The 12,285-nt window shown below is 38.9% G+C and overlaps 1 protein-coding gene across 6 annotated transcripts in view; it reads left to right on the top strand.

Moving 5' to 3' along the window:
* cacna1bb (calcium channel, voltage-dependent, N type, alpha 1B subunit, b) overlaps positions 1–12,285 on the top strand; it is a 165,399-nt gene that overhangs the window by 131,789 nt on the left and 21,325 nt on the right. For all 6 annotated transcript variants that reach the window (XM_074690293.1, XM_074690294.1, XM_074690288.1 and 3 more), the window contains 9 exons: positions 2,264–2,465; positions 2,936–3,100; positions 4,979–5,089; positions 6,790–6,873; positions 7,879–7,995; positions 8,616–8,681; positions 10,772–10,863; positions 11,011–11,161; positions 11,272–11,399. In XM_074690293.1, coding sequence (XP_074546394.1) covers positions 2,264–2,465; positions 2,936–3,100; positions 4,979–5,089; positions 6,790–6,873; positions 7,879–7,995; positions 8,616–8,681; positions 10,772–10,863; positions 11,011–11,161; positions 11,272–11,399 — 1,116 coding nt within the window. The remainder of the gene's footprint in view (positions 1–2,263; positions 2,466–2,935; positions 3,101–4,978; positions 5,090–6,789; positions 6,874–7,878; positions 7,996–8,615; positions 8,682–10,771; positions 10,864–11,010; positions 11,162–11,271; positions 11,400–12,285) is intronic.

The raw sequence follows: 12,285 nt of genomic DNA, 5'->3' as shown, positions 1-12,285 counted from the left end.
GAAACAATAGATCCAACCCTCATTCAACAAAAATAATTTTAAAAGCTGTGTTCCTCTATTGAGGAAAGAGTTCTGAACAATTTTTAATATTGCATTTCTCTAAACACACAAACACCAGATGATTCCAGGACTACCACACCACACACACTTTGATTGACGTTGTCAGCTGGCTGTTCTGGCATGTGATCAATTTTGCAGCAAACAACAAAAAATTAGATAAAGAATATGAGTGATGTGTGGGCTCAGGGCACAGTTGTGCTTTTGATTGCTACCATGTTTGTTGCTGGCCATTTTTCCCAAAGGCAATCAGACTGTCAGCATAAGATGAGAGCCAGTGTGTTCTGAGATTGCGTCACTGGTGATATTGTTGCATCTATTGGGAATCCAATTTTACCATAGAGAATAACATATCGCATGGCAAGTCTCATTAAAATGAAAGTAAAGGTCATGACATGCAATATGTATCTGCCTTTCACTTGCTCTCAGTTTTAACACATGAAGTGAAAACACTGTCTGTCACTTCTTTTCCAGAAAAAGACAAAAGACCAGGGTTGTTTTCTCTGAAAAGAGCTTCTAATTCATCACAATTATCATCATTTGTAGAGCACTTTAAAAACCACAAAGTGCTAAGCGCATGTCCTCATTATAACCAAACTTGCACCGCACTGTTGGTTGTGAATTTAGAGTTAATTTCACAGCAGGAGACTCGTGAGCTGTCTTTTACTCTCAAGAACACCTGTAGTGATCTGTACGTCCACAGGATAAATATTGCTATCAAGTTCATGGTCATATCTCTTGATTAGAGGCACAGGGACTCTGTGACTCATCCATTTATTTATAGATGTCTTCTGTGTAAAATGAAAGAAACCTCTTTTAGTAGGATGGAAGGATATTTTTGAACAGTCTTCCCTGCTATTTTAAGCTTTAATGATGTGACTATTATATGGAGCTTATTTGATTCCACCTACAGGATATGTTCGTGTGCTTTAGGGTGGCCTAGTATGAAGGTAGAAGTCATCTCAGGAAAATGGAAACTTTTAAAGGTGGCCAAAAGTTTTCAAAAATAAATTTGCTAGTGTTGTATTATATTGAGAAACTACATGGAGAATTTGAACTCTAGCTAGGCTCCAGTTCTCTCTGCAGATGGTGCCAAGTCTAAAATGTAATTTAGCTAAATTGTAATTAGTTGTTAGTCATCGACTTAGTTCCTGTAAAAACTTGGAGTGATATCATTTCTAGTGTAAGTGTGAGCTTACCTGCTTGGATGGAGAATTCAGAACAGCATTATATCGATGCGATAGCTATATACCACCCAGGTGCACCATACAGAAAATCATTCCTGCCTGTGGCCATCAGATTGTGTAACTCCTCACTCTTAGTTTCACTCTGGAAGCACTGTTTCTAAGCAATCGGTGCAATAACTACCTGCTGTGCAATTTCCACATTTAGGTATATGTGCAATAATTATAACTTATGCTCCTTTTTTAGTATCATATTCTCAGCAAATGATTTTACTTAGTTTCCATAGTTATGTTCCATTTCAAGTGCATTTAAGCTTCTTTTTTTTCCACTTCTTACAATTGTAATTTCATTCATCTTTAATTTTATAACTTCTTATATTTGTATATTTTGTAATTTCTCAAATTTTGTAATTCCTTTTTTTGTACTTTCTATTTCCAACTTTTTGAAGGCGTAACAGCAACAAAAAGAGCAATTTCTTCTCAGGGATTGATAGAGTACTTCTGATTCTGATTCTGATAACTAGGTGAAAGTGAAGTTTGTACATGTTAATAAATGAACCATGTAGACCTCCACCAAAGAACCAGGCTGATTCTCTTGTCATTTTTGTGGTAAATGTACACATTTTAACTCATGACCCATGGTTCTTTTTTTTTTTTTAAATTAGCCTCAAGCGGGCTTTTGATGAATTGTAAATGTCTGCAATAGTACTGGTTCACTTTCCTGCGATTTTTAGGTGCTACCATTGTGTCATGATGCTGTAATCAGAATTTTTCCTAAAGGATAAACAAATAATCAAATGGGAGAGAAATACAGATACTAATCATAGCTTAAAGCTTTAAATATTAAAGGTGTATTTTTAAGATCTTAGTGGATAGGAATAAAAACTGAATGGCTGCATTCAAGAGAAAATGTTAATATTTTTGAAATGGTCGAATGAAACCAGAAGAAAGGTCTAAATATTTTACAAAGCAATACAGTTTCTTTCTCTAAAGTCGGATCTTCCATCATTTCTGTCCCTCAGGGTCCTGAAGCACTCTGTTGATGCAACTTATGAGGACCAGGGTCCCAACCCAGGCTTCCGCATGGAGACGTCCATCTTCTATGTGGTCTACTTTGTGGTTTTTCCCTTCTTCTTTGTCAACATCTTTGTGGCTCTGATCATCATCACTTTCCAGGAGCAGGGAGACAAGGCCATGTCGGAGTGCAGTCTGGAGAAAAATGAGGTATGAGAGTGGGGAAAGTGCACATGTTTTTTTCTCTCAGGAAACCAAGAACTCTTCTGATTACGCTACAAGAACACACACTGATTATTTCTGCAGGGACACCATTCTCTGAACATGTTTGTCTCTTTCATTGCAAATATTTTATTCATTAGGAAGCATCGCACAAAGTTCTGAAAATGAAAGCAGGGGTGTTATCCTCTGCTCTTTTCATCTCCACATCTTACAGACTTTGTTAGAATCAAGCAGTTTTTCTCTTGTAAAGTATTGGCTAGATATCAGAGAGCTCCAATTTGTAGTCTCATGTTTTAATATTAAGAAAGGCTCAGAAAATCCTCTTGTGGCGAGCCAGCTGTCTTTCTTTTTTTTTTTTTCAGATGAGTTATTCCAGCACTTTCTTCCCTGTGATAAAGGGTGTAAAGTTCGTGTTACAGAGAGGATTCATGCTCTTGTTTTGTCTTTTCATCTCACAGAGGGCTTGTATTGACTTTGCCATCAATGCTAAGCCACTGACGAGATACATGCCAGAGAACAAGCAGTCCTTCCAGTACAAGATGTGGAAATTTGTGGTGTCGCCTCCGTTCGAGTACGCCATTATGACTCTAATTGCTCTCAACACAGTCGTGCTGATGATGAAGGTCAGTGATTCCTCCTGCTAATGATGCAAAGTGCCATTTCCTCTCATAGACCTTTCAACCAGAAAAAAAGCTGTGTTTTGGCTCAGTGCAGCTTTCCCTGAGATACTGCTGAAAGATTAAAGAGCAGTTTGGAAGCTGCTCTCCTAAATCTGTACCATTAAATAATTTACTTCTTAAAGCAGAGATACAATTACAGAGGCAGCTCTGGTCCAGCCTTGAGACATGATCAACAATTAATACTGAATCACCACCACTAGCACACTCCTGTGACACTAAACAGCACTTTGCTGCTTATCAGAGAGGGCTGCTCGAGCTGCTTTATTCATCAGCGCCAAGGAGAAAATTACTGAGGAATTAAACTGACTGTTTGTGTAATAATGCAGGCTGGTGCCAGAGAGGAGCTCACTCGGTCTGTTCGGTGTGGTTTCAATTACATAATTGAATATTTAAAAATACTTTTAAACCTTTTGGTAGCTTGTAAACACGCCAGATGAAAAACATTTTAAGGGACAAAACTAAAGGTCTGTTTGTGACCTGTTGGTTCAGGATCTTGGTTTGTAGTTCAAACTGAATCTGTTCTATTGGTGTATTCCTGAGGATGTCCTGATCAGCATTTTTTTGCCTCCGACACAAATCTGATTTTTCAATATTAGTGGAAGTGGAGCTGCAACCTTTTTAACCAGTTTCTTGTGGCAGCTTGTTTGTACAGGCAAGAATCAGGATTTTATAAAGGTAGATGTCCTCATTATAAATAAAGTCAGTCGTGATCATGCCCACTATCCGGAGGTCTCTGGGGATCTTGTATCTCGTATTTTGTATATTCCAAAGACTGAATAACACTATCCCAGAATGTCTGCAGTGTTTGCGGAAAATATGTGATTGATTGACTTCATCTTCCCACACTCTCCAACATTGCTGCTGAGTACCTAGTTGCTCATTTTTAAGACTTTAAGAGCCAACACTTGTTTTATTTTATTTCTTCACTTGATTTTATTTGCTTCAGTTTAACAGTTTTTGTTTTTACAAGTTTGTATGCGCTCAGATTTTATTACCTGGCTGCTTTTAGAGTTTGCTTTCACTTTGATCTGTTTTTATTGTCCATTGTGAAGCAATTTGTTACCTGTAATGTTAAGTGCTAAATTTAAAAAATATAACAACAGAAATAGCAGTAGCAGGGTTGGGGTTGGTTTTTGGTTGGCTTCAATATTATACCAGACTTTATATTTGATGTTTGTTGAGGAATTTGTTTTTTAATGTTGGTCTTTTGTTATTATTTTTGACCTTTTCCTTTTTTTTCACACTTTGACCCTCACTTATGTTTGAGTATCATAAATGGGTGCATAATTTTGGTACCTTAAAAAATAGGAAAACAACTAGAAAGCATTTATATACTTGATCTGAAACTGGAGTTGGTAGAATATGATATAATATAGAAGATGTTTGACGTGATCCATGAGAAAAACAAACAAAAAATTACGACCGCAAAAAAACATAAACTGATCAGACTGACATGGTTAGTTTCCAACCAAAACAATTCAAACCTTTTGAAAACAAAGATTGTTATTTTCTTTCCCACTGAAGTAGTAATCTGTCAGTAAGGCCACTGATTCCTCACGTGACCTTCAACTATCACAACATTTAACTACAAAAGCAAATCTGTGTGTCAGTCATTTGACTTTTTGTATCATAGATTTTTTTTAACAAAGCAGATTTTATGGAGTAATCATGTATTTTGAACACACATAGTTTTCAATACATTACATTTATCAAATGAACCCTGGATTAAAGAAGGTACATGTGCAGTGATTGAAGCCAGGGACACAGAATTTAGATCTTCACCCTTATTCATTTATCTTCTGTCCTGTTTTCTACCTTCAGTTCTACGGAGCTCCAGACCTGTACGAGTCCATGCTGAAATACTTGAACATCCTCTTCACAGCCCTCTTCACGCTGGAGTGCATCCTCAAGATTATTGCCTTTGGTCCACTGGTGAGCTGTGATGACCACACGCTTCTTTCTGCTCTGTCAACAATACACAATTATCCACTGCTGTTTTCTTCTGTTTTCACAAACAAGGGGAAATCTGTCTATTGATATGCAAACGTGGCAGAAAAATCAAGCTGACAGTGGCTTTGTCATCAAACTGCTGTCAGTGTGCTTGTAGTGCTCAGTTGGTTACATAATTCCCTGATTAATAGGATATATCTACCAAAGAAGCTCACACATAGAGTCAGACTCCGAGAAGTGCAGAAGCATGCGCAGAGAGGTAGAGAGGAGGTTTCTTCACACAGCAGTTAAGAAAAAAGGGTTTCAAGTCTTAAAATTGAAGCTCTGGGATAGGGAGTGAGTAACAAAAAGAAAGGAAGAATGGTAGAGTGCTCAGGAAGAATAAATCTCCCCCAACATGGTGCCGTCTGGCCTGCAGCGAGGCATTTCATCTCTGGCTTCGTTCCATTTACCAGGCCCATTTATTAAATGGCTTTTCTCACACACCACTTGCCTCCACCTGTTTAGCTGTTAAGCCCAGACGGATAGGCTCGCATCTGCTGGTATAAACACTCTGCTGCTGCATCTCTTTGGTCTGCAGCTGCAGGGCCTCAGGATCAGGATGATTGACCATTCTAAGGAGAGATCCAGACTGTAGCAGCACTGACAGCAGCTCAGCTTTTAGTTTATGCAGGACAGTGTATAGCATTTGTGCTAGTGAATATGCACATAGGGATGCATGTGCCCATGGGTGTGATCCCCTGTTTTTCTGCCATTTTTTGAGAAATATTAATACAAAATAAGTAAACTTTTTGAGTTTCTTTCATTTTTTGGTAACTTGGCATGAACATATCTATTATCACAAAAAATTATTGGACTTGACAAATTTTTAATTTTATATTCATTTTATTGTGGTTAGCATTGCATTTTTATGTGGTAGACACTCAAAGGCTATGCACCAGACTTGACATGTTAGCACAAGCTAATCAAAAGTATTGGACACATACCTGCTCAGCAGAAAGCCAACTCTCACTCTTCGTCTCAAGCTGCTCTCCAAGGGCTGGAGTGAAATTTGTTTCCCTTTGGTTGTGTTTTCTTCTACTTCCATGCTATATCCACTAATGTAGCTGCTCGGGATAGCTACTTCCACTCTCTAATCAACATGCAAAATTGGTTGCGTGCTAGGTATGCTGTGATTGACTGAGGTAGCCACACTCACTCTCTGCCCAGAAACATCCCAATACAACCAAAACATAGACATACAGGCAGAGGAGGGAGTTCGAGTCAGACACGGACACAGACATGTGTACAGAGGCACAGAAGTGATGATTGAGCAGAGTTATTCCCGTCAAAGTTGACATTTAATTTTTTAAGAAAATCCTCCAGACTCTGCCTTAAAATAACTAAAAAAAGGTTATGGAAAAAGCTCTTGAATTTTCTCTTGAAAGCCTTGGTGAGAAAGGACTAAAAAAGTGTACACATTACATTGCTGCTGCAACGTGTCATTTTACTGTTGAAAAGTTGCTTATTTAGTTTTGGATTTTTTTGGCAAAACGTTTTGATTTTTGTAAAAATAATTTGACAATCTTTTGACCTGATATTAAATACCAAAAAATAAATACATTTATTTTAATTAATAGATTAACTAATTAAGTTAGTAAATAATGGGAACATTTTAAAGCTGAGCTGTCTTTGTCTTACAGAACTACCTGAAAGCAGCCTGGAATGTGTTCGACTTTGTGACTGTGCTTGGAAGTATCACAGACATCTTGGTCACAGAGATTAAGGTAAGAGCAGCTCAGCATCACAGCAGTTTCTGATGGGTCACGTCTTACATGTAGGACGTGACCCATCACTGACCCCTGATGCAACACCAGTAATCAATCAGTGCATGGTCACAGCCCCTGTAACAGTCGTGCTTCAGTAACTTTGCATGCTGGGATTGTAGGTTTACAGAAGTCCTCTAAAAGCACCTGTGGCAGAGGAACAAAGGAGTTTAGATTTACTCATTGCATGTTGATGAGGCATGGATTGAGCATGGATGGAATGGAAGAATGTATTTATCTTTTCGTTAAATCTATTTTTGTCTATTGATGAAATGTTTTGATTATTCTATGGTAGAAAATGCATGTTGCAAGTTTTCAGAGCTCAGGGAAAAGTTTCAATTCCAGATATTGTTAAGAACTGATCAAAATGGCACACTGCTGCACTTTGAAATGCTGAAAAGTAGAAAAAAGGTATGTGATTGTGGATGTGGTTAAGTCTCATCACTGTTGCTTTCTGTATGTGCCAGAGTTGGGTCGCTCTCTTTGTGAGTTTTGTACATTAGCTTTCTTTATTGCCTCTTCTCTCTTTTGCTTTCCCTCCCTGTCTGTTTTTTTTTCCTTCCTCTTTTGCTTTTTCCGTCTTCTGCTGTGTCTGCTGGCGCCTGTGCCCTCGATCTGCCCCTTATGTCACATGTGACACCTCTAGACGGTAAGTGGCTTTTCTTGTCTGCTGCTGAGTTGTCAATACCCCCTGTCAGTGTGTGTGTTTTCTGTCCCACAGTCTACTTACTGAATCCAAAGGGATACGTGACATAGTACTAATCAAACTGTAAAATGCACAAATTGTCAATATCTTTCCTAGTTCCGTCATTTGTACAGGCATGAGTAAACAAATAAGACAAAATAAATCACTGCTATCTTTTGTTAGCACCAAATCTAATGAAGTCTGAAAAACATGATTGTTGCACAGCATGTATTTCAGTCCCTTTATGTCTCTTTTGTGAAGTATCCTGTTTTCTCTCTCAGGACAAGATGATCAACCTAAGTTTTCTGAGGTTGTTCAGAGCTGCTCGGCTCATCAAGCTGCTGCGACAAGGCTACACCATCCGCATCCTGCTCTGGACTTTTGTTCAGTCCTTTAAGGTGAGTTTAGACTCACAGTGACCCATTTTATGCAAAAATTATTCTACGAAGTCACAGATTAATGTAGATTGATGTGCAGTCAAATAAAAGGATAACACAGAGAAGCTAAACCATGGAATAATAGGCCTCAAAGGAAGCAGAGGCCCACTACAGGCTTCTTCTGCAAAAATCGAACATAGCCGCTCTCAGCAGACAGCGGTTCAGATTTTCACACAGTGCTGCTTTGCTCTCTAAATCCCCCAGGACAAGCTAAGTTAAATGCAGAGAGCCGCGCTGCATCCGAGGGAATTTATAGCTGGTTTAATGTCAGTGGTGAGAGCTTTTAAGTCCAATGAAAATGGACAGTATCTGCAGAGTGTAAAAGGTAGCTATTTAATTACAACAAATGTTCGCCGCCTCCTTGCAGTGATATAAATAGCTTGTGAAAAAAATACACCCTGCTGGTCCGGTTGGCTTTTGTAGTTCTTAAGTGAGGCTGCAAAATCTCACACAGGAACTGATCCTCTGTGGAGAATCAGGTCTGATAGTGAATATGAGTGTTTGTGTGCCATAGAATGGAGCATATGTGATGAGATCTGATGTGAATTGATTTGTCTGTGTCTCTGTTTATTTGTTTTCAGGCTCTGCCATATGTCTGCCTGCTCATTGCCATGCTGTTCTTCATCTATGCCATCATTGGAATGCAGGTGAGTTGTCACATGACCAGGTGGACTACAGAAGGTGTGCTGGTACACTTCTAAGACAGATGTCCTCAAATGTGAATTTGTCATCCAGAGAATCCAGAGATTCAGTCATTTCAAACATAAAGCAACATCAGCCTAAAAAATACAGAATAACTTTGATGTTTGGCGTACACTTAAGTTGCATCATCCATAAACAACAACAAAATCATAAAATACAACTTTGAAATGTGGTGATCTGGGGTCAAACTGTGACGCTAGGCTCAGCACTGATTCATCTTTGGTGATGGATTAGTTTGCGAAAATCATTTCAGGTGTTAAGTAGAAGACTAGCATGCCAAAAAGACCACGAAGGATGCATATCTCTGTAAAAATAATAATCTTAATCTTCTTAATAACCTTAACAATCTCTCTGAACTTCAGTGAGTGCATAGATTTGATTCAGTGGTATACAGCAAGCTCTCCTCAGATAGTTAAAAATCTCTGCCTACCTCACCCTCTAACGCTTTTATAAATAACTCATAATATCTTATTTATTCCAGCAGTTATGAAACTGAAGTATAGAAATCAGTGTTTGTGCTCACCTCCTGGACTCTCTTCATCAACCTGTGGTTGCTATGCAACCAAAGCTTTAGAGATGCTTCTGTGTGATTTTTTTTTTTCTCCATGCCTTTGGAGTGAGTCCAAAGCTAACTCATTAACATACTTTCACCATTTACAGTCAGATTTGTCAGCTGTGTTCTGGCACAAACTTGAGCTCCTCTCGTGCCTGCATTTAAGATGTAATATCAAGACCTTAAAGATGATGTCCATAATCAGAAAATATTCATTACAGTATTCAGGCAGCAAGTGAAAATGAGAGGCTCAAATATTAGCAGTGGCACACAAGCTGGGTCTCTTTCTTTTGAGTGACAATTCTATAGACCGTATCAAGATATCAATTTAATAAAACATTTCTTGAATTTTTAATCTCTGCGGTTTTGCTTTCGGTGTCAGAAGTAGGAGACTTTTAAAGTAATATCTCAAGATGCAGGAAGGGACCAAAAAGAAATGCAGAATCCAATATATATAAACACTCATCTTATTATCCCACGAACAGTCTAAATGTATTTTTTTTAACATTATTAAAGCCAAGCATGTGTTCTTTGACTGTTTTCTTCTATTAAAATGTAACTCCCACAGAAATCATTTCACAGTGCATGTGAAGGAAGAGTCAGCTGCTGTTATAGTTGAGGGTTAAAGGGATATACTACATATTTGACTACTCTCAAAGGTCTCCTGGGCCCAGCAATGGTCTTTATGGGCCACGGGCTGGATGAGCTGCAGAGCAGATAAATATTTCAGAGGAGGCCTCTGGGTTTTTTTTCAGTGCGCTCTCAGTTCACTCTCATTATGTCTTTCACTTAAAATGAAACAAGATGAATCTGAGTTAAAACATGCTGACTAATCACAGGTGTAAACTTAGATGAATGCAAAGATGAATATCAGAAGTGTGTTCGCTTCAGTTTATCACAGTTTATAATATTTACAAAGAACAAAAAGATTGAATAAAAACAGAAAACATGTCCCAATCAGATTGTGTGGATACGGGTTTGTCAGATTTACAGGAATGTAACTTAAAGCTTATATCAGATTCGGACAGTTGCAAAAAACTTGTACAGGAGTAAGATGTGATGTTCTTTCTACTTCAAACCAGTGAGATGAGCACAGAGGCGGACTCATATGCTTGTTTTCCAGTTTCTTATGAAACCACATATGTTTCTCATGACACAGATGAGGGATGATTTCACATTCTGTCTCATTTCACCCTGTAACACTTTTTATTCTGAGAGAAAGTGTAAAGGTGTAATGAGCACATATGTTTGATACAGTATTGCAAACCTCTGTTGCATTCAAACATACTCTGCATCGTATTAGCTCCATAGAAAAACACTTATAAGTCTCATAAAAGGTGATGAGTAAATGTGTCTTGGTTTTTTTCAGGTACATCTCTGTGGTTGTATCTGTGCCATGTGAATTCTTTGTAGCAGTAGAGTCAGGCTTTGGATTTGGGGTTTTGCATCTTATAAACACCAGCTGTTTATCTGCTGCCTCAGGTGTTTGGAAACATCGAGCTGAATGAGGACACAGCAATAAATCACCACAACAACTTCCAGACCTTTCTTCAGGCCCTGACCCTTCTCTTCAGGTAAACCTTTACAAACCCACAATGTTGTATTACCACAGTTAATCTGATATCTAATCATTTAAGTCTTCCTTCCTTATTTACTGGTGATCAAAGGTTAAAGCTACTTTCTTACGAACGTAGACCATCACTGAGATTTGTGTGTTTCAGGAGTGCGACTGGCGAGGCATGGCAGGAGATCATGTTGGCGTGTCTCAGTAACCGGCAGTGTGATCCTCTCTCAGGAACTGAGGGCAAGGAGTGTGGGAGTGACTTTGCCTACTTTTATTTTGTCTCCTTCATCTTCCTCTGCTCTTTCCTGGTCAGTATGATGGGCAGTATGATGGTCTGTCAGTGTTAAAATGGTGCAAAGTGGCTAAACTTCTCACATTTGAACTTGTTATCTCAAACACCTCCGGTTTTACTCCCCAGATGTTGAACCTTTTTGTTGCTGTCATCATGGACAACTTTGAATACCTGACCAGGGATGCCTCCATCCTTGGGCCTCATCACCTCGATGAATTCATTCGCGTGTGGGCAGAGTATGACCCTGCTGCCTGGTGAGTGTTCCTGATGGTTTTTGATGTCTGCTGCAATTAGGAATGGGTACCTTTCACATTTGAAATGACACGGTACCGATGCTTGGTACCTGGCAATCAATTTCTCAATATATAAACTTGCAATGCTGTGTTTATGTCCAGTGGGAAAATCGCCTACTCTTCCACTTCCTTAAAGTCACAAGGTTGTGTTGTGTGTAGGTACCCAAACATGTTACTGTTTTATTTTGCGTGAATTGGTACTTGGTATTACAGACAGAATTTTGGTAGGTACCTGTAAAAGTACCTAATTCAGTACCCATCCCTAGCTGCAGAGCTGCAACCTGAATGTTAACTAGTTTAGGTGTTAAAGAGGAGGGAGTTGGTGTTTCAGAAGAGGAGAGGGATAGAAATCATGCAAAATCTAAGGATGGTCCTGAGTTCTAGCTGATTGATTCTGTGGCAGGAAATCCCTTCTTACCAGTGAATTCTGGTGAATGACATTAAACCTGAACCCACAGCTGACTTATGCCGTTGTTAAGCCCCCAGTGGGCCGGGTGTTCCACTTGGTGTCAATTCAGCCTCCTTTTCCTCTAAGCTGGTGGGCTCCAAATCTCCTGAATCTGTGAAGAGAAACCAGTTCTCTCTGTCAAAGGGAAGATACCGATTATATATCTGCTGCTCTGCCCCTTACATGACACTGTTCCACTTAACTAAGGTACAATAGAAACTGTAAGAGAACCAGAGTGAGGTGTAATCTGTCTCAGATTATGCAAGCCTCATTAAGTTTTACAGAAGGATTCACAGGAGTCTTGTCAGTGAGTCAGAACTCTGGGAGAGGTGTGCGATGTGGAATCTTAAATTTCCAGCTCTTGACAGACATTACAGGAGTGGTATTATTTATTTATTC

The sequence above is a fragment of the Halichoeres trimaculatus genome, unplaced genomic scaffold (assembly GCF_033239565.1).
Source record: "Halichoeres trimaculatus isolate MK-OKI-2021-1 unplaced genomic scaffold, fHalTri1.1 fHalTri1_scaffold_16, whole genome shotgun sequence".
In the NCBI taxonomy this organism is placed as follows: Eukaryota; Metazoa; Chordata; class Actinopteri; order Labriformes; family Labridae; genus Halichoeres; species Halichoeres trimaculatus.
This window is presented reverse-complemented; position numbering and strand designations above follow the sequence as displayed.